The sequence below is a fragment of the Dama dama genome, chromosome 30 (assembly GCF_033118175.1).
Source record: "Dama dama isolate Ldn47 chromosome 30, ASM3311817v1, whole genome shotgun sequence".
Lineage (NCBI taxonomy): Eukaryota > Metazoa > Chordata > Mammalia > Artiodactyla > Cervidae > Dama > Dama dama.
Window position 1 is genome coordinate 38,953,413 of NC_083710.1, and position 24,828 is coordinate 38,978,240.

Below are 24,828 nucleotides of genomic sequence, written 5' to 3' on the forward strand. Positions count from 1 at the left end.
AAACAGATGTAGCTGTTTAGTTAGAGAAGATTTTGCGCTGTTCACAGTACATTCCCTTTGAGAGGAATGAGTAAATTTAATATTCTCAGGAACTATTCCAAAACAGGAGGAGTTTTTTAAAGTTAAATTTCTCCTAACAGGACTTTTATAGTAGCAGGAAGTCAGTAGTGGGATGTAGAACTTAATTTCAAGATTGCTAGATGAATTTGTTTTGGTGACCACACTGAAAATGTGTGGTCTTGGAAAGCATTCCCGCATTTATATGGCAAATTCAAGTTCAAGACGTGTGCCTGGAGCCGTTCCTGTTCCTTCAGCAGGTTTAAAGATGAGGCTGCAGACCAGGAAACGTTTTAGTCTGTCTTCCCGTCTTCTCAGCTGCTAAGGATTTGTGCGAGTGCTTCAAGAGTTTGCATGAGATTTTCTTAGTCTTGGAGACATGAATAGCAGTGAGGAAGAGGTTTAAAACTTTGATAAGAAAGCAAAATGATAAAATCGGAAAACTGATGATGGTGGCCAGAAACTTTTGGTATAAAGGTGATTTTAGAGATACTTGAAGTGGTAACCGGTTTTCTTTGGATGAAAGAAAGGGTTGACCTCATGATTTTGTAGGTTAGTTGACTAACTTTACCCTTTTAAGAATGATGCTTCCTGTTGTCCCTAATTGACTGGAAAGTAGTCAGTTTGGCTAACTGACTATTAGCCAACTTAGTTCTGGCTCTCCCCCTTGCTTTCTGAGTGTAGCTTCTGGTCCAGCATCATGCTAGTCAAGTTGCAAGTGTGAACGCATTTGGGGCAGGATCATATGCTACAGCATGGATTTTGACTTTGGATTCACACTTAGGTTCACATCCTAGCTTTGCCATTTATCAGTGGTGGTAAACTACCTCTCTTACTTGAGAAATTGTTTTAACTTCTCTGGGTGGTAATTGACCATTATTGGAAGGACAGCATTAAGAGCACTTGGCAAATGCTATGTCCCTCGTGGCCTCACACCCCTTTTTTTACAGGATCTTAGGACATGCTATCATCTTTGTCTATTCAATGGCATTTTAAGTGTTGAAAACCAGAAGAAAGTATTTCTGCTCTTATCCATGAATGAAAACTATTTGTGTATTTTAAGAGTATATGATCAGCATGTTTCCTTTAAACACTTGAAGAGTGCCCTATGGTCTTTGTTCTCTGCATTTTGTGAGTTAACACAGTTTCCTGTTGAGACCACACAGTTGTCTGTGTGTTGTGCTGTCTTTGCGGGCATTGTGTGTGCGGGTCTCTGTCCTGTGCCGTCCCCTCCTGATGTGCACAGGCCTCCCCCTGGGCTGCTTTGTCCCCAGGGCAGGGGGTCACCCCTTGGAGGAGTTAATAGGAGTCCTCGCTTCCCAAGGAAAGTGGCTAAATGTTGTATTTTAATTAACATTCAGACTAAATTTTTAACCTATTTCATGTTTGTTTTATTTCCTTTGAAAGCAGTTGGCCTATGTAAGTCACTCTTAAAGCTGTTGAATGTGTGGTTTAAGCCTCCTTTCTTCCTCTTTGCCATGCTAGAGAGAAGAGGGTGAGAAATTCCCGGCTGCTGGTGGACGTGATAGCAACTTAATCTCTCTTATCACAAGTCTCATTGATGTTTGCTTAGAGGAGCAGCTGGAGGTCTGCTTTATGTATGGCAACCTTTCATAAAGTTTATTCTTGGTAATAAAGCTCTAGGGGCAAGAGCCAGGCTATTATAAGAGACAGTTCTCTCTGAACAAGAGTATTGTATTTTGTCAGCTGGTTAGTGTGCTAGTATCTTGTTCTAGTGACAGTAAGCTGGAGAGTGAGGCACGTTGTCCCTGAAGGGTGTTCTTTCCACTTCTGTGAAGTTAGTGTCTTTTACTGGAAATGAGAATTCTGCTTTAAGACTTCTAATATGAAGGCTGCAGTTACTTCAGCTGTTAGCTGGTGAATCGACTTGTGAGTTTTAGTACTTCAGTGAAAGAAAACATATTAGACTCTTTCATTACCTTCAAACCTCATTGAATGTCCTCTACTTGTTTTACATATTAAGTTTTGTCTTTGACATTCATCAGTAGCTAAAAAAAAATTGGGAACACTCATTTCCCTCCTTCCCTTGTGTTAATGTTAATTTTCCTCCTTCCCTTGTGTCAGGCACAGGTTGGCTTACTAACCTAGGTGAGCAAGCACTGTTGGACGAGCGATGCTTTAGTTTTGGTTTTCTTTTTTAAATTGGTAACTTACCTTGTGATTTTAATTTGGTGGATTGTAGTTAACAGTCAGGAAGTAGGACAAAAGAAGCCAACACAGGCTATTTTTATGATCATGAGGATGCTGTTGCCTTTTGACTTTATCCTGTCATATTTGCTGCATTTATGTAGCATTTTCCCCCCATCATCCAGTCTGAACCTCAGGGCCGTCATGTGACCTCTGTGGTGACAAGGTATAGCCGTTTCATGGTTGACAGTCGAGGCTGAACAGATGAAGTGCTTGGGTTCAGTCACTAGACGTGCTGAGTCTCAGCCTGTCAGGGCCCAGCTTTTCTGACCTCTTTATGTGAAACAGTAGGGTTTAAAGTCCATGTCCTGGCCCACTGGGGGAGTCCCGCGGAGGGTTTTCATTTGGAATTGATTTGGGGTATAGTTGTAACGAATATTATTATTTGGCTTCTGAGTTATTGGAAATGAACTCTGTCGCTTGGGGCTGCTTGTTAGTGCTGATCACACTGCCAGCAGCAGCGAGTGACAGGCACAGACGGCGCCTGGGCACAGCCGTGGGCACACGTCTGTCCAGCAGGGCTGGGCTCTGCCCCCAGTGTCCTGGGCTGGGAACTCGCCTTGTGTGTTTTAGTGGATTCCTGGTGCTCGCTTTGTCACCACACCATGTATAATTGCCTTAGAATGGTTGTTTTGGAAAATTTTACATGAAGTAAGTTTCATTAAAAGCATTTGCTTGCTGCATTTGGAAGATCAACAGATACTTAGTCTTTATGATTTTGGATAAATGAAGCATTGCCGTGTTCACCTCTTTGTACTGACGGTCCTTTATACCAGCTTCATCCCGATTGATAACTTCAGTGCGAGCCTCACGGTACACTGCTTGCCAGTCAGCCAGTCACCTCTGACCTGGTTTCAGTGGGGTTCCCACTGTAGTGACCACAGATTCTGTTTCTGGCCCCCGAAATATTGGAGTCACTGTCTCTAATACAGCAATAAGACCTAGCTCTGTCTGTCCCTAGAGCAGAAATAAGACCTAGCCCCGACTGTCTCTAGTATAGCAATAAGACCTAGCCCTGGCTGTCTCTAGAACAGAAATAAGACCTAGCCCCGGAAGGCACTGAGCTGTGGGGGTTCAGGGGTTATGCCCTCGGGGGACCCCTGGAGCTGGCAGAGGGGAGGACTTCCTCCACTTCTCCCCGAGAAGGAGCTTCCCCTTCTCTGAGGCTCTTTGGCCGCCTCCTGAGTGCCCTGCCCTGCTTGCACGATGCTTTGTGTTCATGGGATCTGGTTGGTAGATGGTCTGGAGACAAGTGACTTGTCTTAGACACCAGGAAGTGTCTGCGTCCTCTGTGAACAGGAGGAGCGCTCTGCTGGTCTGTGCAGAGCACCTCGCTTATTCCGTGTGCAGTCCATGCTTCACATTGATCATTCTCCAGGGATTTCTGTTAACTGGCACTTCTGGGCCACAGTATTCTCATTAATGATGCCAACCTCGAAGCCTTGCAGGGCTTCCACATTAAGGAGCGAATAAAACTGCTCAGTTATCTTTTAATGATACAGTATCTCACTTAACTTTAGTTCTTAAAGAGCTGGTTGTTTTAGGTAGGTCAAAGCCAGGATATTTGATTTCTGGTAGCACCGCTGACCATGCTGCATGATTTATTTTCATGTATTTCTTAAGTCCTTGAATGGTGGATTTGCTAGGGACCCACTTGTTTTTGAAAGTTCGTCCTTTTGTTTCATAATTGTAAAGTGGAAAAGGTAGAATATAAAACAATACACTGGGATAATGGTAATGTATTATAATAAATAATGTATAACTGCACTTAAAAATTAGAAAGCAGTAAACACATTACAGTAGTAACCTCTCAGTGGTTATTTTTGTAGGAAGAAAAATTAATTTAAAAACAAAATATTCTTATGGTCAACAAACTTAAGTCTACAATAAGAATGTAGTTTGTTTTTACTTATGTATTGAGTTGGCTAAAAAATTCATTCCCATTTTCCCGTAACATCTTATGAACTTTTTGGCCAATCCAGGGTTAAGAATACACTTTCCTTTATGGGTGAATTTGTACTTTATTGGTGTGAAAGTCTCCGTTGTGCTGGGATGTTGCAAAAGCAATACCATCCCACTGGGGACTCCCTGTGTGTCTGCTGAGGCTTGTGGTTAAAGGAGACTGACTTTTAAGCATGCTTCCTTCTCCTCTGCTGGAGTGGCCTCAGGAAGGTCCTCACCTCTCCCTGCTCCTGCCTCCTTCACTCGCTTACCACAGACCCGTGCTCGTACTCCCAGGAAGTGCTTATTTCACATAAAAATAAAGCTTTATTGTGAGTACATGCTCAGTCAGCATGTACTCAAACAAAGTGAGTTATGTTACTAAACATTTATATATGGTTGTAGTTTATGCTGTTTTGAGGTGAATATAGTTTGGAGAAGAAGTGGAAACAATGACAGATTTTATTTTCTTGGACTCCAAAGTCACTGTGGATGGAGACTGCAGCCATGAAATAAAAAGACCCTTGCTCCTTGGAAGAAAAACAATGACAAATCTAGACAGCATATTAAAAAGCAGAGACATCATTTTGCCAACAAAGGTCCATCTAGTCAAAGCTATGATTTTTCCAGTAGTCATGCATGGACATGACAGTAGGACCATAAAGAAGGCTGAGCACTGAAGAATTGAAACTTCTGAACTGTGGTGCTAGAGATGACTCTTGAGAATCCCTTAGACATCAAGGAGATTAAACCAGTCAATCCTAAAGGAAATCATCCCTAAATAATCACTGGAAGGACTGAAGCTGAAGCTCCAATACTTTGGCCACCTGATTTGAAGAGCCAACCTACTCAGTTGGAAAATACCCTGTTACTGGGAAAGATTGAGGGCAGAAGGAGAAGTGGGCAGCAGAGGATGAGATGGTTGGATGGCATCACCGAATCAATGGACATGAGTTTGAGCAAACTCCAGGAAATAGCGAAGGATAGGGAAACCTGTCATGCTGCCGTCCATGGAGTTGCAAAGAGTTGGACAGGACTTAGCTGAACAACAAAATAATCTGGCACTAAAAAACAATTTGTGGCAAGTTGTAGATTACTTGTGCAAAACTAATATAGATAATTTGTAAAGATGATAAGTTTATATTTAACGAGTGCTTCTGGGTTCTTTTCAGTTTGCATGTTTTTGAATAACTTGTGCATCAGTCCTGTTTTCAGTAGATTGATTATTTCACCTGAGATTCCAAAATTACTTTCTGTTTTTCAGTAAGACATGTTTTCTTAAACATTTAGGTTTCTGTTCATAGTGTTCTTTCTGTGTACTGAAGTCTTATTTAGAAGGGGTAAGAGAAAAGTGGAAAGTATGGGGGAAAATTGTTTTCAGAATCATAGGATCTTGTAACTCATCATGATACATCCTTGTAAGTTAACTTTTCCTTTTGAATTTCATTAATTTGTATTTAATACTACTACCCACTTTCCCTACCAGAACCTAGCCGTATTTAAAAACTACATTCATCGTTGATCCCAATGCTACTTAAATGTATCTGTGAACTTTTGATTGCTGGCACTTCGATCATTAATCACTATTTTAAAAGAAAGCCAGTTTTTCAACCAGTTTTGTTAGCTAAACATGAAGATGGTTGCACTTGGTGCATGTCTGTGCCCCTTTCAACTGTGAGATGAAGGGAGTGTGGTCAGCTGTCGCTTTGAGAGAAGCTTTGAACGCTCGTTTCTCCCCTGTGCCTGGGTCCCTGCAAAGGCAGTCCAACTTACACACTCTTCTTGAAGATTGGGTAAAAGGGGATATTTTAATGTTATAACATAAGTGTATTTTGAAGTACAGTTACAAAGTGAATGTGTGTGTCTTTAAGCTTTATATCTATAGTCAGAGGACTTACTGTCAAAGGCAGTCGGGTGTGTGCACCCCGGGATTCCTGAGGGTATTCACACGTAATCCATGTTGTTAGGGCTTTCTGGTATGGAAAAGTCTGACAAGCTGCTTGAATCTCTGGGTCAGTGTGCTATCATAATTGTTAATTATACATCATACTTACCAGTTAAGATTTAGAGGCCAATAGGAATTTATTTCTTTTTTGCGTTTTCTTTGAGGAAAATTTTAGACATGTGCAAAAACATACCAATACTACAAAAGTGTACAAGTACACTATGGGTAGTATAGTGGTCACCTGTGTAGCCATCTTTCATCTTCAACAAGTATCAATGTGTGGTAATCTTTAGGAATTTAATTTTATGTGTATTTGCTAAGATTGCCGAAACAAGTATCTGTAAGGTCAAGGTACGGACATCAGAAGCATTTCTGAGCAGAGATGCTGCAGTTGGTGGGCGGGTAGGACTGTGCTCAGCTGTTGTATAAGCAGCATAAATAGTATCGTCCTGACTTTAATCTTTGGGTTGTTCAGAGGTAGTGTGCATATTTCTGTGGGTAGTGTGCATATTTCTGTGTAACCTCTGGAAACTTGCCAGAGTAAGTGGTATCGTCCCTGTCATGGTACCTTGACACTGTGAGTAAAAGCAGTGAGCTGATAGTTGGGCCTGTTGATATAGCTACCGAGAAGGAAAATCTTTGTTTTCAGTTACAAAAACTCAGCAATACTACCTGGTTAATATTTTGGAGACTCTAAAATCTGTTTCACTTTTCTTTTGTTTGGAAATACAGGTTACAGTCATCAGAACTTAGAGTCAGACAAACCTGGGTTCAAAACTCAGTTGGCCTTGATGACTTGCCCTTTGACTCTCACTTCTTTCAAATGTCAAATGGGGATATGGATTGTGTGAATCAAAAGAAATAATGCATTAAATATCAATCATTTATACTGTGGTTGAGGAGCAGTAGGAGGGCGTCCTGAGTGCCAGGCTCAGTGTCTCCCATAACTGGGGTGAGCTGATGTATCCACAATTCCAAGGCCACAGGGAGCGGCGAGCTCATCTTTACCCTGTTGTGTGTGATTTTCTCGTGGCAGAAGATACAATGGGTGCTCCAGAGATAAAAGCATTTCATTATGTTGAACAGATATTGTATTGAAACCAAGCATGGGAAAACAGTGACTCACGATCATTTGTTATCGAATACTTACAGCAAACTTTGGCCTGTTCAATTCTCACTGCACTGTTGAGTGAATTCTCAAGTTCAAGTAAAACGAGCAACATTGGACTGAGTATGGAGTTCCATGGCAACTGCAAAAGAGTTTTCCAGGTACTGTTATTTTTGTTTTTATGTTTTAATCATTAGATCATTCACTTTTTAGTCAATTTGTTTCTAGTGGAGTGAGAATGTTTCTTTTATCTAGTTGAATGATAGCCTGTATGTGAAAATTTGTGTTGTGATTTCATAGGATACAGTAAAGCGATAGCTTTGGTGAATGTAGTTGATGATTTAAGGTTATTTGTTTAATTCTAGTCTTAAAACAGAAATACTACTATTAAGATCCTCAGCTTATTAATTTTGTTCGTATTGTGTTTAGATAGAACTAATTCAGTTGGTGGGATTCTGCTGGTCTTAAAAATAGGCCTGGCAGTGTGCCAGAAAGGGCTGTGTATTTCAGTGTTATTGCAGATGGCGTGGGCTCTTTGTTTTGTGTGTATTATTTGACTCCAAAGTGAGTTATGTGAAGACACTGGTTTCAGTCGGAGGGCTCACGCTGAAGCCACTGGCTCTCACCTCAGACCTGCTTCTCTGGAGAGTGGCCTGTAAGTGACGGTGGTGTCTTCAGATGGCATCACTTGAGAGCATTCTGCGATGTAACTTCCAGGCAGGCCTAAAAATGGAAGGTGTCTTTAAAGAAGTCATGCTTTCCATTGGAAATTTTAAGGTTTCTGTTTGTTTGCTTTTATGGTTCTAAAAGGGAATGTATTTTGTATAAGCGTTTGACCAGCGCACGTGTGGTTAATTGACTGCAGGAGGAAGACCTCCGCCAGATCTTCCTGCTGACGGTGCAGGTGCTGCAGGAGTTCAGCCAGCGGGAGCACCTTAGCGCCCAGATGTCGTCTGTGTTCCAGCGCTACCTCGCCCTGGCCAACCACGTCCTCAGCTGGAACTTCCTGCCTCCAAACCATATCCTTCCAGCCTCTGCAGGCTGACATGTGGCCGTGGTCATGCATGACTTTTGTAGCTGAGGGCACTGTGTCTCTGTAGGTCAAGAGAACATGTTTTTGAAAGAGAAGAAGAACCTTTTAGAAATGGAATTTTACTTTATGTTACCACAGTGCAGTGGAATACTTAGGACATTTAAAGTTTCATTTATGACTTTGTAGAAGAGGGTTGAATACATGGAAGAGTGGTACATCACCGGGCTGTTGCTAACCAAGGGGTAGTTGCACACCTTGGTAGGGAGGGATTTTATGAAGAAACCCAGTCATTTTCTCCTGTAACCTGTGATTCCATTCAGATTGTGGCTGACTTTCCTTAAGGCTAGTTGGGAGTTCTCCACTTGATCAGCTGGTAAAGAATCCACCTGCAGTGCAGGAGACCCTGGTTCAATTCCTGGGTTGGGAAGATCCCCTGGAGGAGGGCACGACAACCCACTCCAGTATTCTTGCCTGGAGAATTCCATGGACAGAGGAACCTGGCAGGCTACAGTCCATGGGATTGAAAGGAGTCAGACAGGACTAAGCACAGCACATTATTAGTAGTACAGAGTTTAAATGGACTATATTATAGACACAAAGTATCTGCTTTTTAATTATTTACTTAAGTAGAGATACTTGTGTGTTAGAACTGCTATTAGAACTGTTCTAAATGAGTTGCTGCTGTTCCTTAGAGTTTGATTTGCTTTTCTAGCACATTTGCTCACTTGATAGACAAAGCAGTAACATGCATCCTAGTTGAGTCACAGATCCAGGCTCGAGTTTCAGCCGATCTCAGGCCTGTTACTTACTCCTTTGAGTCTCACTGTATCCACCTGTAGAATGGGGACATGGGCTATGAGTGAACAAGAGGATGCATTTACAGCACTCTTGGTAGCTAGCACATGTTTGCTGAGCTCGTAGGCGTCTGCTTGATCAGCTGTCTGTCTGTGCTGTGCTCTCTTTTCCTTGATCTGATCTGTTCCTTACAGTACAGGAAGTTACACGGTGTTTCATTTAACCTGTTCTCCGTGTGTTAGTCCCTTTTTGGAGGATGGGGGTCTGTTTAGGAGAAAAGAGCAGACGGACGTAGAGAACCAACCATTTCAGACATGAGGATGCACTGGGGACTCTGCACAGATGGGAACTCATTCGTCCCCTGGGCTGTAAACTGGGAGTTTGGTGGGGGGGCTACTCCATTTATGTGACAGAATGCGAGCTGTCAGATGCTGGGAAGGGGAATGAGTCCCCAGAACTCTTGCCCAGAGTGGGTCACAGTGAGCGGGGCAGAGCTCACAGGGAGGTTAATCCTTACCATCCTAGTCTCGAGTCCTCTTTCTCCTAATAATCAGCTTTATATTTTCAGTATTTTCCTTTTGATTGTTAGGGGGCATGTATTACCTTAGGTTTGCTTTGAAAAACATTTCCCGTTTGTGTTTTGCAATCTTAAGTTTTGCTCCAGTTTTTATTGGGGGTTGAGGGGAAAAGAAAGAAAGTGAAGTCACTCAGTCGTGTCTGACTCTTTGCGACTCCATGGGCTCCAGAGGAGCCTGCGACTGCCAGGCTCCTCTGTCCATGAGATTTTCCAGGCAAGAATACTGGAGTGGGTTGCCATTTCCTTCTCTAGGGGATCTTCCCAACCCAGGGATTGAACCCAGGTCTACCCGAATTATAGGCTGACACTTTACTGTCTGAGCCACCAGGAAGATCTGGTGGAGAGGACGAAAGATATTAAAAAACTTTGGGACAGATTGAAAAAGTAACAGGCCATATGGAACTATCAAAACATTAATGATATGTGGGAAAATCAAGGAAAGTTACGCTGTGTATATTGTAGCCAACTTTAAAGTCTCTGTTTTACGGGAAAATTCAGTTGACTGAAGAATAACTGTTTTGTACGGGGAAATAGTGCTCTGGGAGTTTGGAAACATAATTTGTTTAAAAATACACACATAGAAAATGTTTTTATAAAGTGTAGTGAGGGCTTTGGAGGACCTGTCATCTGAAAATGATAAGCAGGACTGCAGTGTCGCTGAAGGCAAGCTCTCCTTGTGTCAAGAAAAGTGAGCCTCAGTCTTGCGGGACGGGATCCTTTGTCACGACGCACAAGGGGTGCCTCTCTGCCTGTGTGTTCCTGTACAGCCGTCCGCTGGCCCAGGAACTGCAGTCAAGCATTTCTTCCTTTGAGTGGATTAGCCCAAATGTAGGACAAAGACTATGGCAGTGGAATGAAACTCAGTTCAGTTCAGTTCTGTCGCTCAGTCGTGTCCAACTCTTTGCAACATCATGGACTGCAGCACACCAGGCTTCCCTGAGCTTACACCAACTCTCAGAGCTTACTAAAACTCATGTCCATTGAGTAGGTGATGCCATCCAACCTTCTCATCCTCTGTTGTCCCCTTCTCCTCCCGCCTTCAATCTTGCCCAGCATCAGGGTCTTTTCAAATGAGTCAGTTCTTCGCATCAGGTGACCAGAGTACTAGAGCTTCAGCTTCAGCATCAGTCTTTCCAGTGAATATTCAGGACTGATTTCCTTTAGGATGGACTGGTTGGATCTCTTTGCAGTCCAAGGGACTCTGAAGAGTCCTTCTTCAACACCACAGTTCAAAAGCATCAATTATTTGGCACTCAGCTTTCTTTATAGTCCAACTCTCACATCCATACATGACTACTGCAAAAACCATAACTTTGACTAGATGGACCTTTGTTGACAGAGTACTGTCTCTGCTTTTCAATATGCTGTCTAGGTTTGTTATAGCTTTTCTTCCAAGGAGCAAGCATCTTTTAATTTCATGGCTGCAGTCACCATCTGCAGTGATTTTGGAGTTCCCCCAAAATAAAATCTGTCACTGTTTCCATTGTTTCTGCTTCTATTTGCCATGAAGTGATAGGACTGGATGCCATGATCTTAATTTTCTGCATGTTGAGTTTTAAGCCAACTTTTTCACTCTCCTCTTTCGCTTTCATCAAGAGGCTCTTTAGTTCTCCTTAGCTTTCTGCCATAAATTGTGGTGTCATCTGCATATCTGAGGTTATTGATATTTCTCCTGGCAATCTTGATTCCAGCTTGTGCTTCATCCAGCCCAGCATTTCTCATGCATTTCTACATATAAGTTAATATGCATTTCTGCATATAAGTTAAATAAACAGGGTGACAATATACAGCCTGAGTGTACTCTTTTCCTGATTTGGAACCAGTCTGTTGTTCCATGTCCAGTTCTAACTGTTGTTTCTTAACCTGCATACAGATTTCTCAGGAGGCAGGTCAGGTGGTCTGGTTTTCCCATCTCTTGAAGAATTTTCCACAGTTTGTTGTGATTGACACAGTCAAAGGCTTTAGCATAGTCAATAAAGCAGTAGTAGATGTTTTTCTGGAACTCTCTTGTTTTTTCGATGATCCAGTGGATGGTGGCAGTTTGATCTCTGGTTCCTCTGCCTTTTCTAAATTCAGCTTGAACATCTTAATTGTTAATATATTGTCAGTGCTGATTAAGAAAATTAGTTGCAAGGAACCCAGTTCTGACATAATTTCTAATTTTGGCCATTTCTTGGAGATCTACTGTTTAGGAAACTGAGCAGGAGTTGAATGGTTAGTTTTATACCTTGTAAAAGATCTAATGATCACATTTAACTCAGTATATTGAGTTGAACAGATCAGGGATGTTTAATTTTAGTAAAGTCCAGCATATCAGTTCTTTCTTAACGTGGATCATGCCTTGTTATTCAGCCAAACACAAGATCATCTAGATTTTCTCCTATATTGTCTTTTAGGAGTTTTGTAAGATTCTCTTTTTTCTCTCTCAGCTGCGCCGCACGGCATGTGAGATTGTAGTTCCCCGACCAGGGTTGAACCTGTGTCCTCTGCGTGGAAAACATGGAGTCTTAACCTCTGGACTGCCAGGAAGTCCCTCGCAGTTTTCCCTTTTTACCTTTAGGTCTGTGATCCAGTTTGAGTTGACTTTTGTGAAAAGTATATGGTCTGTGTCTTGATTCTGTTTTTTTGGTATATGAATATCCAGTAACTAAGCCTTTGTAGAAGACTTTTTTTGCCTCATTGTATTAGTCTTCTTCAAAGATCATTTGACTATGTGTCTGTAGGTCTATTTCTGGTTTCTCTGTTCTGTGCTATTGATCTATTTGTTCTTTCTCCAAAACCATATTGTCTTGATTTTTGTAGATTTATAATAAGTTGAGTTGTGTCGGTTCTTTGTTCTAAAGGTCACAAAGATTCAATCCTTTATTTTGTTCTAAGAGTTTTATAGTTTTGGCCCTTGTGTGTAGGTCTATCATGCATGAGGTCTATTATCCATTTTAAGTTTTGTGGAGGTGTTAATATAAGGTATAATGGGATTTTACATGTAATATCCTGTTGTTCCTGAATAGTTTATTATAAAGGTATTTTTTTCTCAGTTGAATTCTTTGGTCTCCATGTGTAAAATCACCTGACTGTAAATGTAATAGTGTATTTCAAGATTATTTTGTCTTCTCTGTGTCTTTTTTTGTAACCATTTGGAGTTTAGGGTCAGTTTATCAATTTCTTCAAAAAAGCCTGCTTGGGTTTTGATAGGAATTATGTTAAATCTGTAGATCAGTTTGAGGAGAGTTGCCATGTTAACAAGTGGCAAAATATTAAGTTTTCAAATCCATGAACATGGGATGTCTTTCTACTTTTTAGGTCTCTTTTTTTCTTTCAACTCTCTTTTAATAGTTCTCAGAGTATAAGTTTATACTTTTTTTTGTTAAATTTATTCTGAGTATTTAATTTTTTTAATTCAGTTACAAATAGCTGATGTTTATTGCTGGTACATAGAAATACAAGTTTTTGTATATTGATCTTGTACCATATAACGTTGCTGAACCTGCTTATTAGCTCAAAAAATAGTTTTAGTGGATTGTTTTTGGATTTTTTGTGTACATGTCTTCTGCAAACTGTTTTTTTTGTTTTTTTTTAAGGATTTACATGTAGGTTTCATATGCACAGAAGTGGTTTATGGAGGTGTCCTCACTCCAGGCCTGGCGGTGCAAGGCCTGTAGCTCCTGCAGTTTGGCAGATGTCACAGACAGCCACTCTGGGCTCACTGTCTTTAAAGATCTGAGGTGAAATCCACCTGCTTTCGTTTTTTCGGATTATTATTTTCTAAAGGGAGCATCCTTGTCCTGGGTCCTCTGTCTTACCTCCACCCCCATTGAAAAGTATGCGCTGCCCCCGTGGGCCCTGCCTCCTTCTGCCCTGGGCCTCTGCACGTGGAGTTCTCTGCCTCCTGACCGTCCCTCCGTCCCGCACCCTGGTCGTGCCACGTTTACTTTGCTGTGGCTTTTGACGTGCACACTGTGCGTGCTTTTCTCCCACTGGCCCACTTCTCAGGTGTCACGTTCCTTTCCTTAGTGTGTTGAGCAGTGCCTGTCTGCTGCTTTTCTGGGAGCGCAGGGAAGCGCGGCTGTGTCCTGCTGCTGGGTGGTCAGCTCCGTGCAGCGTCCAGCTTGCGGTGACAGATGCCTGACACGTGCGTGCGTCCTGCTTACTGAGCGGGCAGCTCAACAGTCTTCGCTCAGGCCTCGGGTGTCTCTCTCTGCTGCTGACACTGTTTAGCCGTCAGCTCACCTAGTGTCCATAAACGCTCGGGTGTTGGCAACGCTCATCAGAGATGACAATGTCGTTTTGTAATAAGAATGCTTGGCAGGTATGTGTGGTATGTTGGCATAAGTAGTCATTCTTTTTTTAGTTTGGTTACACTGCCTTTTATTGGTATTCTATTTTTGTGGATCCGATTTGGTTTTGGTAAAATTTTTCGGCTCAAGCTCTTGGGGAAGCTAACTGGATCATAAGATAGTAACGGGGTACAGAAACTTCCCCTACTCTAGGATTTCCAGTAAAGCCGACGTTGCTATTTGGAGGCAAGGCTTTGGAATACTTTCAGGTGAGGTCAGTTCTCCTTTATTTCAAAGGACTTTGGTCCCTTGGACTAAGTGCTGTGTGAGACTGGGCTCCATGGTTCTGTGCTGTGCCAGAAATAGCAGTTTTTGTTGTTAGAAAAAGTAGTACCAATGGAGATTAAATATGTCAGGAGAAAAACTGGGCTTCCCCTTGCTTCTGAAATTTTTCATTTTACTAATGAGGTGGGACAAAGAGTGCGGGCAGATGGGGGAGTTAAGGTATTCCTTCTGTAAGATGTGCATGAGGTTGCTGCGAGAGCTCCCTGTGCTGTGAGGTGCTTGCACGGCCAAGCTGCTAAGAGTCTAGCCTTTCCACGTTTGTTGGAGGGTAACTTGTCGCTGTGGTGTGAGCTGTGGAGTTGTTGCTTTGCTGTTGGTCCCCACTGCGTGGTGATTCTGTGCAGAAGGAGTCAAGGGGTCCGCAGATGAACAGGACCTCATTTGCATGTGTGTTTCCAGGGTGACCTTCCCTTTGTGTTAAGAGCCTGTACTTAGTTAGGGTCACGCTGTGTGGTTGAGGCAGAAGACGTGACTGGTTTATCTGCTGACACTTCTGTGCCCCTGGCTTTTCGGTGTGTGAGGCTCTGGCCGGCGGTCCCGGGGCCGGCCAGGTGCTGGTGCCTCTGGTTGCTTGGACGGGTGAGCTTCACCCGAGGAGAGCTTTAGAGCTCTGTAAACTCTCCGCGGGAGGAAGGCCAGGAGTCGGAGAGTTAATTCTACACCGTGTGCGCAGTTAGCCTCCAGCTGTGACCAATTTCCAGGGGACTGAGAGCGCAGAGCTTGGAAGACACTGGGTTTCCACTTCAGCATTGCAGCCTTGCTCGGAGAGGGGCTTATAGTGTGTCCAAGGACACGGGATTCCTTGTACTGTAGCTCCTGTTTGCAAAGTTGGTGAAAACACGGGAAGGTGAAGTGACATTGACATGATGACAGATTTTTTTTTTTTAATGTGGGATTATTAAAAGCTGAAAGCAGCTCCCTGTGTCTGTCATGTGGGTTGAATTTTATTTGATCACAAATGAATGGTTCTGATACAAAATATTAATTACTTGAGTTTAGTATTTATTTTAAAAAAATATGTAAAGCCATAGCCCCAGAAAATTCTTGGTTTAAAATCTGATTTGAATTTTGGTAAATGATTGCTATTTAATGTTTTTAATCACCAGATTGACTTGTATGTCTCCTAAAATCTGACTGGTATATAATAAACGATCATTTAGTAAATGATCAGTTCATTATCACACTTCTCTTTATTGATAATGTATTTAAATAAAAAGATAAAGCAATATAATATTGATATTATGACACAGCTGTTAAAGTAGTGCTGTAAACTGAGACTTTTGCAACTTTTTCCTATCTAAGGAACCTGTTGTTTTGCTAAAACTGTTAGAGACTCTTGCTTTGTGTAATAGTTTTTTGGGAAAACTTACTTTTGTCTATCAGGAAAAGAAAAGTGTGATTACCATTTGTATATCATAGACTAGGTTTGAAGAGAATCACAAATTATTAAACAAGAACTTGAAAAAGGTAAAGATTTTGGAATCATGGAAAGAAGGGGTATGATGGTCGCAGAAGAGGAAGAATAAAGGCACAAAACTGGAAAAGAAGGGGAAATACTGCTTCATTTAAATTTTAAATCATTTAAAATTACTTTCTTAAGAGGAAAAGTGCTAGATTTCTGAACCTTAATGATGGTCTTCTCCTTTTGTTTTTAAAGTATTCTACATTAAGAATTATCTGGGAGAAGTGTATTTCGGGGTCACTTATACATAGATACAGACATAAGTAACTGGTAATGCCAAATTAAAAGTTGAATTACCTTAATTCTCTATGTTATTTTGAGTCTGCAGTTACGGTCCAGATCTACGGGTGACTGGTGTGTTCACGCTGTGATACGGTTCTAACTGGCTTTTTAGTTGAACTGTGGTGTGAGTACACATTCTTAATAGCAGTATTTTAGGCAGCACAGGGGTCCCTATTCTCTGCTTTCACAGGCAGCAACTGCAGCCGTTTCACAGGACAGTGTGCTAAGAATGTGTTTCTTGTTAGAATAGCATTTTTAAAAATTTGTTTCATTTTGTTGTTTTTATTTTAAGTTCGTGTTAAAATGTGTCTGAGGATAATTATGTTATTTTAGTAGAGATGTTGTTTATAACTGAGTCATAGGATTGTGTCCTGTTGTACAAACTGGAGCACATGTTCACTCTTCTGTGAACACCTGGTGTTAGGTGGTGGTGCTCAGCTGAGCAGTAGAGAGAAGGTAGGTTAGTCTGTGGGATCTAGAGCAACTCCTCGGGGAACAGTCAGCCTGCCTCTTGGCCAGGCATGTTACCAGTGAGCTTTCTCAGCAGAAGGCAAGAATCACGGCAGAGATAAAGAGCCTTTCCAGGTTTGGAGTTAGAAAACAAAACTTACCTGGAACTTTAAAATACTTGTTGGGAAAAAGTATTTTCTGATGGTGCCCGATATTAAAGTCTGAGGTCTTCTTGTGCTGTGGAGAACATGTAAGAAATGACAATTCTAAAACCAGCCTGGTTGTCAGCTTTTTAAGGATATTTTCCCATAGAGACTGGGTTCAGGAATCAGTGTGTTTAAAACCAGCTAAGATCAAGAGAAGCTAACACTGAAAGTAAAAGATTTGAGGATTATTTTGCACCTGATGTTTAGGTGAGCCATTGCATGTAATTCCATTTCATATCTGGAAAAAAGCCCTCTCTCAAACTTTTACCTGTTTCCTCTTAATATGAGTAACTGATATCTACAACTATTTATGGAGCATACGCTCTTCGTAATTGAAAGATAGGAAGGAGACTTGAACAGCTGTCTTGGTCTAGGTCTTGTTTGCTTTTGTAATACTTATTTTTCACGTTATCACCTCTCACTTACCAAAGGACCTGGATGAAGCCCTTGCTGGTTTGTAACTGGCAGGCTGAAATGAGCTTTTCCATGTGTCCAGGGCTATCAGAGTCCACAAGCGCCCTCTTTGCTTCTGCCCCCAGTGCTCCCACTCTGTGCTGGGCCTTCCAGGGACCTCCACTACTCCTCACCCGAGAGCTGCATGCGTTTGTTCTGCCTGGGCGGCTGTGTGAATAAAACCCAGGGCAAGTGACCTGACCATTCTATCAGGCTCAGTGAGTCTGTCGCACAACTCCCCTGATGTGAAGTAGAATCTTGACACCTTAGCATATAGCATATTAAGTTCTGTTATTTTCCTAATTGAAAGTGTATAGTGATTATGCACATATATTTTGTGTATTAGATTTGGATATCCAACAGATACCAGTTTATTACCATTTTAATGTCAGGTTGTGACTCCTTAAAAAAATAAAATGAAATTGTTGTAATTTTTTTGTGCATCTTTGCTCAACATAGTCCTCAGTGTAAGTATTTAATAAATATTTTTCATTATTGAACAATTTAAATACCCCCAAATTGCCTTTAGTTGGCAAAAATGGGACATTGCAAATTAAGGAAATTAACTTGGAAAAGAGTAAGTGAAGTATTTTTAGTAAAGTACAAAAACTTTATTGCCTTATGCAGGTGCTTTATTTCATGTGTTCGAGCCTCCTTGTTTTATGCCCCAACCTTTTATTGTGGAAAATTCCAAAGATGCACAGAAATAGAACACGCAGCTTCAACAGCTGTAAGCTTTATTTCATGTGTGCTCTTCCAGCCCCAGATTATTGTGAGGCACGTCCTAGACATCAGATAAGTCCACCACAGACATGTCAGTGTGTTTCTCTAAAGGGCGATCAAGCCCCGTTTGTAGACAGCTCGTGGGGAGACCTAGTGCTCAGTCATTGTGTTCCCTTCTGGTGGAGCCTTACCCCAAATGGGAGCTCTGTGAGAGGACGAGGTCGTGGAGGAGGTGGTGCCTTCCCCACCATGCACAGAGTCCCCATTGCTCCCGACTCCACGAGGGGGCAGACAGAGGAAGGGGAAAGTGAGCTGGACGGAACCTGGTTTGAGTTTCACTTTTCAGCAGTCACGTGAAGGCAGACCATTTCTGGGGTGACTTTTCAGAAGCAAGCAATGGCTTCTTTTCTGAAGGAACTCTCAGTGCCCCTCCTTGCTCTTAAGATACAGAGTGAGATTAGATACTTATTAAGCAAAAATCTTCTAAAACATTTCCAGAGCATTGCCTGTAATGTTCTCTGTTAATGATTTGGGCTTTAATGGAAATACAGCATTTGAACTTATATCTGATTTTTGCAACCTGTAGTTTTGGATAACCTGTTGAAGTTTCTCACTGGGCGATGAGCATGTGGCCTAATTGACATACGTCTGTGGGCACTTAGCTCGTGCAGACGGGGTGCAGCGCTGTCTCTGTGCCCACACAGCCTTCTCCTTTCTCACACCCTCAGTGACTTTGTCCGTGTCACCAAGTGAGTTCTGCTCACAGACACCTGCAGGTGTGTCGTGGTGACTCTGTGGCGCGGACAGGGTTCTGTGTGAAGCAGCCAACAGTGAACGCCTGAACACTGTAAACGTTGGTTTTTAGCCTGAGATAGAGTTTGTGTAAACAGATAACTTCTTTGTGTGAGGTCAAATGCTCTGATGTGTGGGACTTGTTCTCCTTCAGCACCACGTGTATTTGCTCTTACTATGCTCTTTTTTTGTTTCCCAGAAAATGTATTTCTTTGGGGAAAATGCTGTTTTTCCAAGCAGACTGTATGAGACTTGCACTTTGTATAAGTAGTTTTAGCTGCTGTAAAATCCTGGAGGGAAGTGATGGGATAAAAATGCAGAAGTTGATTTTTCTTTTTTCTTTGCCTGTGTTTTGGCATCTGTTTTGCATTGGTTTCCTTCTGTTGCCACCACTCAGATCGCCTATCCCTGCAGCGTGACATATAATTATAATGGAACTGCTATCTGCATTCCTGTAGCATTCTTTTTTTTCCAGCACTTAATGCCTTTTATTCCTTAGCTTCAGGCAGGAATTGTGTAGCATATGTGAAGAGGCTTAAACTGTTTCCATTACATTCTTTCTGGATGGCTCTGTTATATTTAGGCTTACATTTTAGACAAAGTCGGAATGTTATTGTGGTTGACCTTGACCCCAGATCACTGGGCAGACATTATATAGCCATGTTTGAGTCCTCACAGAACGTGCTCCTGAAGCCGACAGAGTCCTGGCGGGAGGCCCTTCTGAACAGCAAGGTCATGGAGCTGTTCTTTACCGTAAGTCCTTCCCCCCTCACCCCTGCCAGAAGGGTTCCATGGAAATGCCAGCTTCTGTATTTCTCTTAAGTGAAACAAGACAGATGGCTTTTCTCCTTCGAAGCGTTCTCTTCTAATCAGTATACTGCTTAAACAAAGATCATATGTTTTTGCTGGTTTATAAAAATGTTATATAATTAGGATGGGTTTAATGTCATAGGGCTCAAGGTGTTTGCTCTTGGGACCTCTTTACACTCTTAAAAATTATCGAGAACCCCAAAGAGCTTTTGTTTATGTGGGTTATAGCTAATAGTATTTATATTTCCCATATTAAAAATTCAAACTGAGAACTTTAAAATATAAGTTATTAATTCACCTAAAAATAGCAATATCAGACTACATTGTAACATAAATAACATTTCAGTGAGCAAATAGCTACATTTTTAAAAACAAATTAAACCTTTAGTGAGGAGAGTGGCTAGTTGACGTTTTTGCAGATGGCGCTGATGTCTGGCATCCTAGCCCAACCCTCACCTCTGCTCCTTGTCCAGTTGGTTGCAGCTTTGCCATCACATTACTGACACGTAGAACGTGTGTGTGTTGGAGGCGGGGGTTGGGCAGTGGGAGTGGAGAAGGCAGGCACTGCCCTCACTGCGCTGAGAGGAGTGTTGACCTCATGACCTGGCAGAATCAAGGAAGTCCTGGGGACCGTGGGCCACATGAGAAGAGCTCCCTGGAGCAGTGCACTTTGTTGCCAGCCATGGGCTAAGTCAGTGTTCTTGAGTAGTAGTTCACTTCGGCTGTACCCCTGCTTTAAGTAGTCCTGCTTATTGTTTGCTAAATAACGAAGTTAGGAACGTGTTCCCATTTTTGCCCGAGAGAGTCCCCAGTGTACTAGGCAGAAGCTGGGGAAAATACGTGTGTGTGTGTGTGTGTGTGATAGAGTGTGGGAGAGAGAGAGTGTGTGTGTGTGTGTGTGTGTGTGTGTGTGTGTTGGATGCTGACGGTCTGCAGATACAGTGCAAACACCCACATTAGTTATAGCAACTGGGACAAAAGTGCAAATAAAGACCAGTTAAAAAAATGATAAGCTATTTTGCTAAATCCCAACCATTAATTATAGTTTACCTTTTCATTTGTTTTAAAAATGCTAGTCACCAGCCTTACAACTGCTTGCCTATTTATACAGCATTTAAAATATTGTAGGCATATAGTATATATTAAAAAAGCGAGAACAAGGTTATTCGTCCCTCGGTGTACATAAAAATATTTTTCTGTGGAAATGTTCAAACTGAGTATTACCTTGCATTTTATCCTCTAAATCCGAGAAGTAATGGGTAAAAACAGTATCAGTATCAAAGGTGATTGTAACTACACTTTAACACTCTTTTGCCTGCCTCCTCGGGCAGAAATTGTTTTGATATGGATCCAAGTTCAATTCTCTGTATTATTCATTTGACTGAAAACAGTTTTTGAAAAGGTAGAAAACTTTCCGGCAGTGCTGGAAGTGGCTCCTGGCCTGAACAGCTGTCTAGACACGGCGGCAGCTGCCCCTGTCAGCTGGGAGCCACCACGGGCAATCACTCAGCCTTGAGAATTAACCCTTTTGCTTTGTTATTTTAACAGTTTTGTGTCTGTGGTCTGTTACTTTCACAGTATGCACTTTATGAACAATTGTAATTTTGTCATTTGTTAGAAAAATGTCAGTGACTAATCTTGTTTCTTTTTTTTTTTTAAGGTTACTTTTTAAGTTTCAATTCTGTGAATTTATTGCCTCTTTCCAGCGTTTTTCCACAGGTTGTCCCTTTTCTCTAGGTTTGGATTGCTGCACTTGCATGTATTGTGTCACAGCCTCAAGACCTGGATGTGGCCCTTCTGGGTTCAGGGGGCTGCATGGCCTTCCGGCCCTTGCAGGTTGACGACTGATCCCGTTTTCTCCTTTCCCCTAGGTGTTGGAGAAGCCCCTCTCCTTAGTTTTTTCTTTCTGATCTTCCACGTGGTCTCTTCTTCACACTGCTTGCTGTGTGGATACTGGTGGTCCCGTCTCAGCTCTCGGCTTTGCAGCCGTGTGCGATCTCCTCGTACTTGTCTTCTGCTCATCGCCTGTCTCGCCCCACTCCTTGTCTGTGTTCAGTCCCAGAGCCTTCTGGTCCCATGCCTCACCAGGCACTTGACCGGAGGCCCACAGACATCTTTGATTGCCTGTGTCTCCACAGAGCCCAGCGTCTTACTCATGAGCCTTTCTTTACTCTGTATTTCCTGTCTTGCTTCTCCACTCACCTCTCTGGGTCTTTGGCTGGACTTAGCCTTTCTTTATCCCTCTGTTTTCCCCTATTCAGGTGTTGGATTCGGGTCTTAAGTTGTGTAACGTAGTTCAGATATGGTAGAGCTCCTGTGTGATGGAAGAAGGGCAGGAATCTACATCTTCCATAAGAATCAGTCGTTGATTTATCATGCGCTTTACATGAACATGTGGTTCATGTTTCAGGAAAGATAAGCCCGAACAGTGAAGTCAGGCTCTGAGGATGGTTTATTTTATTTTATTTATTTCATGACATGGTCCACATTGGTTATTTCTTTTGCTTCCTCAGCTCTAGACCAGGGTCGAGCGACCACTTGGCTGATGAAGCAGCCCTCTGGGGCCCCAGACTGTGCTGTCTGTCACATTTAAATGTTGATAAGGTTAAAAAACACAGTGATAGAAATGTAGTTACAGCCTTCAGATAAGGCGCTTGAGAAAGTTGTGTTCAGAAGTTCTTGAAGTAAGAGTTTATATATGCCCTTGTGCATCGTACTTTTAATCAACTTTATATAAAACACCGGATATACTTCTAAAAACACTGTGTTGCTCTGGACCAGGGAGGGCCTGGCCAGGTGAGCTGCTGGGCTTCGCAGGTCGTGAGTTCTCCAAGGCAGCTTCTACTCTACCCTCCGAAGACAAGCACACAGCAAAAATGACCTGAAAGCTGTTAAGTCATGAGTTCTGTGTAATTTTCATATGTCCTGAAATACTGTATCATTCTTCAGTTTTGTTTTTCCCAGCCACATGCAAAGGTAAACACCATTCTTACCTCACAGGCCACACAGAAGCAGGCAGGAAGCCAGGTCTGGCCCATGGGCTGTGGGTTGCCAACCCCTTTTCTAAACCAGAGAGGGTAACATGTCAGTAGATAAATTAATTTTGTGACTTGTGGTAAGTTTCTAATATTTTAAGTTTCTTAGAACCTTAAGAAGCTCGGGAATTGAAGGCTAGTGGAATCCATCTGAGAACTGGGGTTGTGTAAGTGCTCGGTGTCCCAACCCTGCACCAGTGCATACTTGGGAAACATTCTGCCTTCACATAACTTGTAAGTGATTTGTAGAGTCAGAGTGAAATAACATGAAACCCATGGAGAATAAATGTATACATTGTGACATTCAGAAAGCAGAGAGGTTTGTGTAGGGGAAAGGGGGCTGGAAAAGTGAAATGCTTGTGGAAAGTAGAAGATGGCCATAGTAAGTGTGGTGGGTTAAGACGAGAAGTTTCCTGTGAGTTCTCTGAACACGTTTTCCTGGGTGGTTTTGGTTATTAAGTCTGAGAACATTAATGACCTTCATTGGAATACTGTATGCCAGGTGTTTCAGATAAGTACTGCAGAACTGAAGTAAAATCTAGATGAGGTTCAAAGTGAACTTAAATATAATCTAAAATTAAAATTTTTTTAAATTTATTAATTGCAGTGATGTAGCATAAAATGAGATTGGGACAACTTGTAGGCAGTCTCAGAGTTAATGGAAGACTGTTTATGTGTTGTCTGAATGAGCGCGCTCCTAGGGTTGGAGGGATGCGCTGGTTTTCTGAGTGTGACTGTCTGTGTCCACCGGCGTGCCATCTGTACACTCCTGCCTGAACTTCGCTAACTTTAGCAGGAGCCTGGGTGAGGCATAGTTAGCATAATACAGACGACTGTCGTCCTTGCTGTTTTTAGAAGGAGCAGTGTGCCTGACTGGACAGCATCTGTTTCTCTCTTTGTCACAATAGGCTGGAGACAGTTCAGTTTTCACAATGTAGGTAGCCCTCCACTGAAGATTAACTGATACGTTTAAAATCATGGCCTGTAACAAGCAGTGCACTGAGGCACAATTTTCAAATTTAACTTGGGAATCAGTTTTCTAGAAATAATCAGCTGCAGTGAATTTTTCTTTCCCTTCATTTGGCGTGACCCTTAAATAAGAGGAATTTATTTTTATGGATTAGCTCATCTTTCCAACAGGTACATCGAAAGATCAGAGAGGATTCTGACATGGCCCAGGACTCGCTGCAGTGCCTTGCGCAGTTGGCGTCCCTGCACGGGCCTGTCTTCCCTGATGAGGGCGCTCAGGTGGACTACCTCTCCCACTTCATCGAGGGCCTGTTGGGCACCATCAACGGGTAGGTGTCCCAGCTGGGAGCGGCCCTGGCTATCCTGCATGGTTCATGGTGGAGGGGAAGAGAAACCAGTGATTTCCCTTAACCCTATGAAGTAGAGTTATATGTGAAGTGAGCACACACAGACGTGCCTTTGGAGTGAATGGATGGAAACCAGTTTCCCTTGCTCCACTTAACGCTGGTGCCCACACCTTGGGTCGTAGGATCGAGATAGAAGACTCTGAGGCTGTGGGCATCTCCAGCATCATCAGCAACCTGATCACCGTGTTCCCTCGCAATGTGCTGACTGCCATCCCCCGAGAGCTGTTCTCGTCCTTCGTCAACTGCCTAACGCACCTCACCTGCTCTTTCGGGCGCAGCGCTGCACTGGAGGAAGTGGTAAGTGGCTCCTCTTATCACATGGTGTCCGTCTCACAGTGAGGGCCGCTGAGCACTGCTCACAGCGAGTCATTGTTTTAAAGGCGTGCGTTCTTGTTTATATGTGCAAATTATTTGGCGATCTGTGCTTGGAAACAGGACTTTTAAAACATTTGTGATTAAAATCACATTCAGCTCAGTTGTGTCTGACTCTTTGTGACCCCATGGACTGCAGCACGCAGGCTTCCCTTATTGGTCTAAGTAATTATTTTTAATTACTTTCGTCTATTTCTTATAATTTTAGTTATTTGTTTTTGACTGCATAGGCCTTTTCTCTACTTGTGGCAGGTGGGGGCCTCTCTCTGGTTGTGGTGCTTGAGCTTCTCATTGTGATGGCTTCTCTTGTTTGGATCCTGGGCTCTAGACCACAGGGCTCAGGAGTTCTGGTGCACAGACTTGGTTGCTCTTCGGCATGTGGAATCTTCCCCTGATCAGAGATCAAACCCGTGTCTCTTGCGTTGGCAGGAGGATTCTTTACCACCGAGCCACTTTAGCCCTGGTTTAAAGGTTTTAAGTTGAGATAATTTAGTACATGAATATAGGAGATGGAGTGAAATGTTTATATTAAATAGTATGCTGAAAGCCCATTTTAATATTAAGCTATTTGATTAAGTTCAAAG

The 24,828-nt window shown here is 42.4% G+C and overlaps 1 protein-coding gene across 5 annotated transcripts in view; it reads left to right on the top strand.

The window, feature by feature from the left end:
• XPO4 (exportin 4) overlaps positions 1-24,828 on the top strand; it is a 93,278-nt gene that overhangs the window by 28,860 nt on the left and 39,590 nt on the right. For all 5 annotated transcript variants that reach the window (XR_009691305.1, XM_061133369.1, XM_061133371.1 and 2 more), the window contains 5 exons: positions 7,304-7,420; positions 8,125-8,277; positions 19,291-19,404; positions 23,637-23,794; positions 23,995-24,169. Coding sequence is in view for 4 of the 5 variants with exons in the window: in XM_061133369.1 (XP_060989352.1) it covers positions 7,304-7,420; positions 8,125-8,277; positions 19,291-19,404; positions 23,637-23,794; positions 23,995-24,169 (717 nt within the window). In the remaining variant the exon portion in view is untranslated. The remainder of the gene's footprint in view (positions 1-7,303; positions 7,421-8,124; positions 8,278-19,290; positions 19,405-23,636; positions 23,795-23,994; positions 24,170-24,828) is intronic.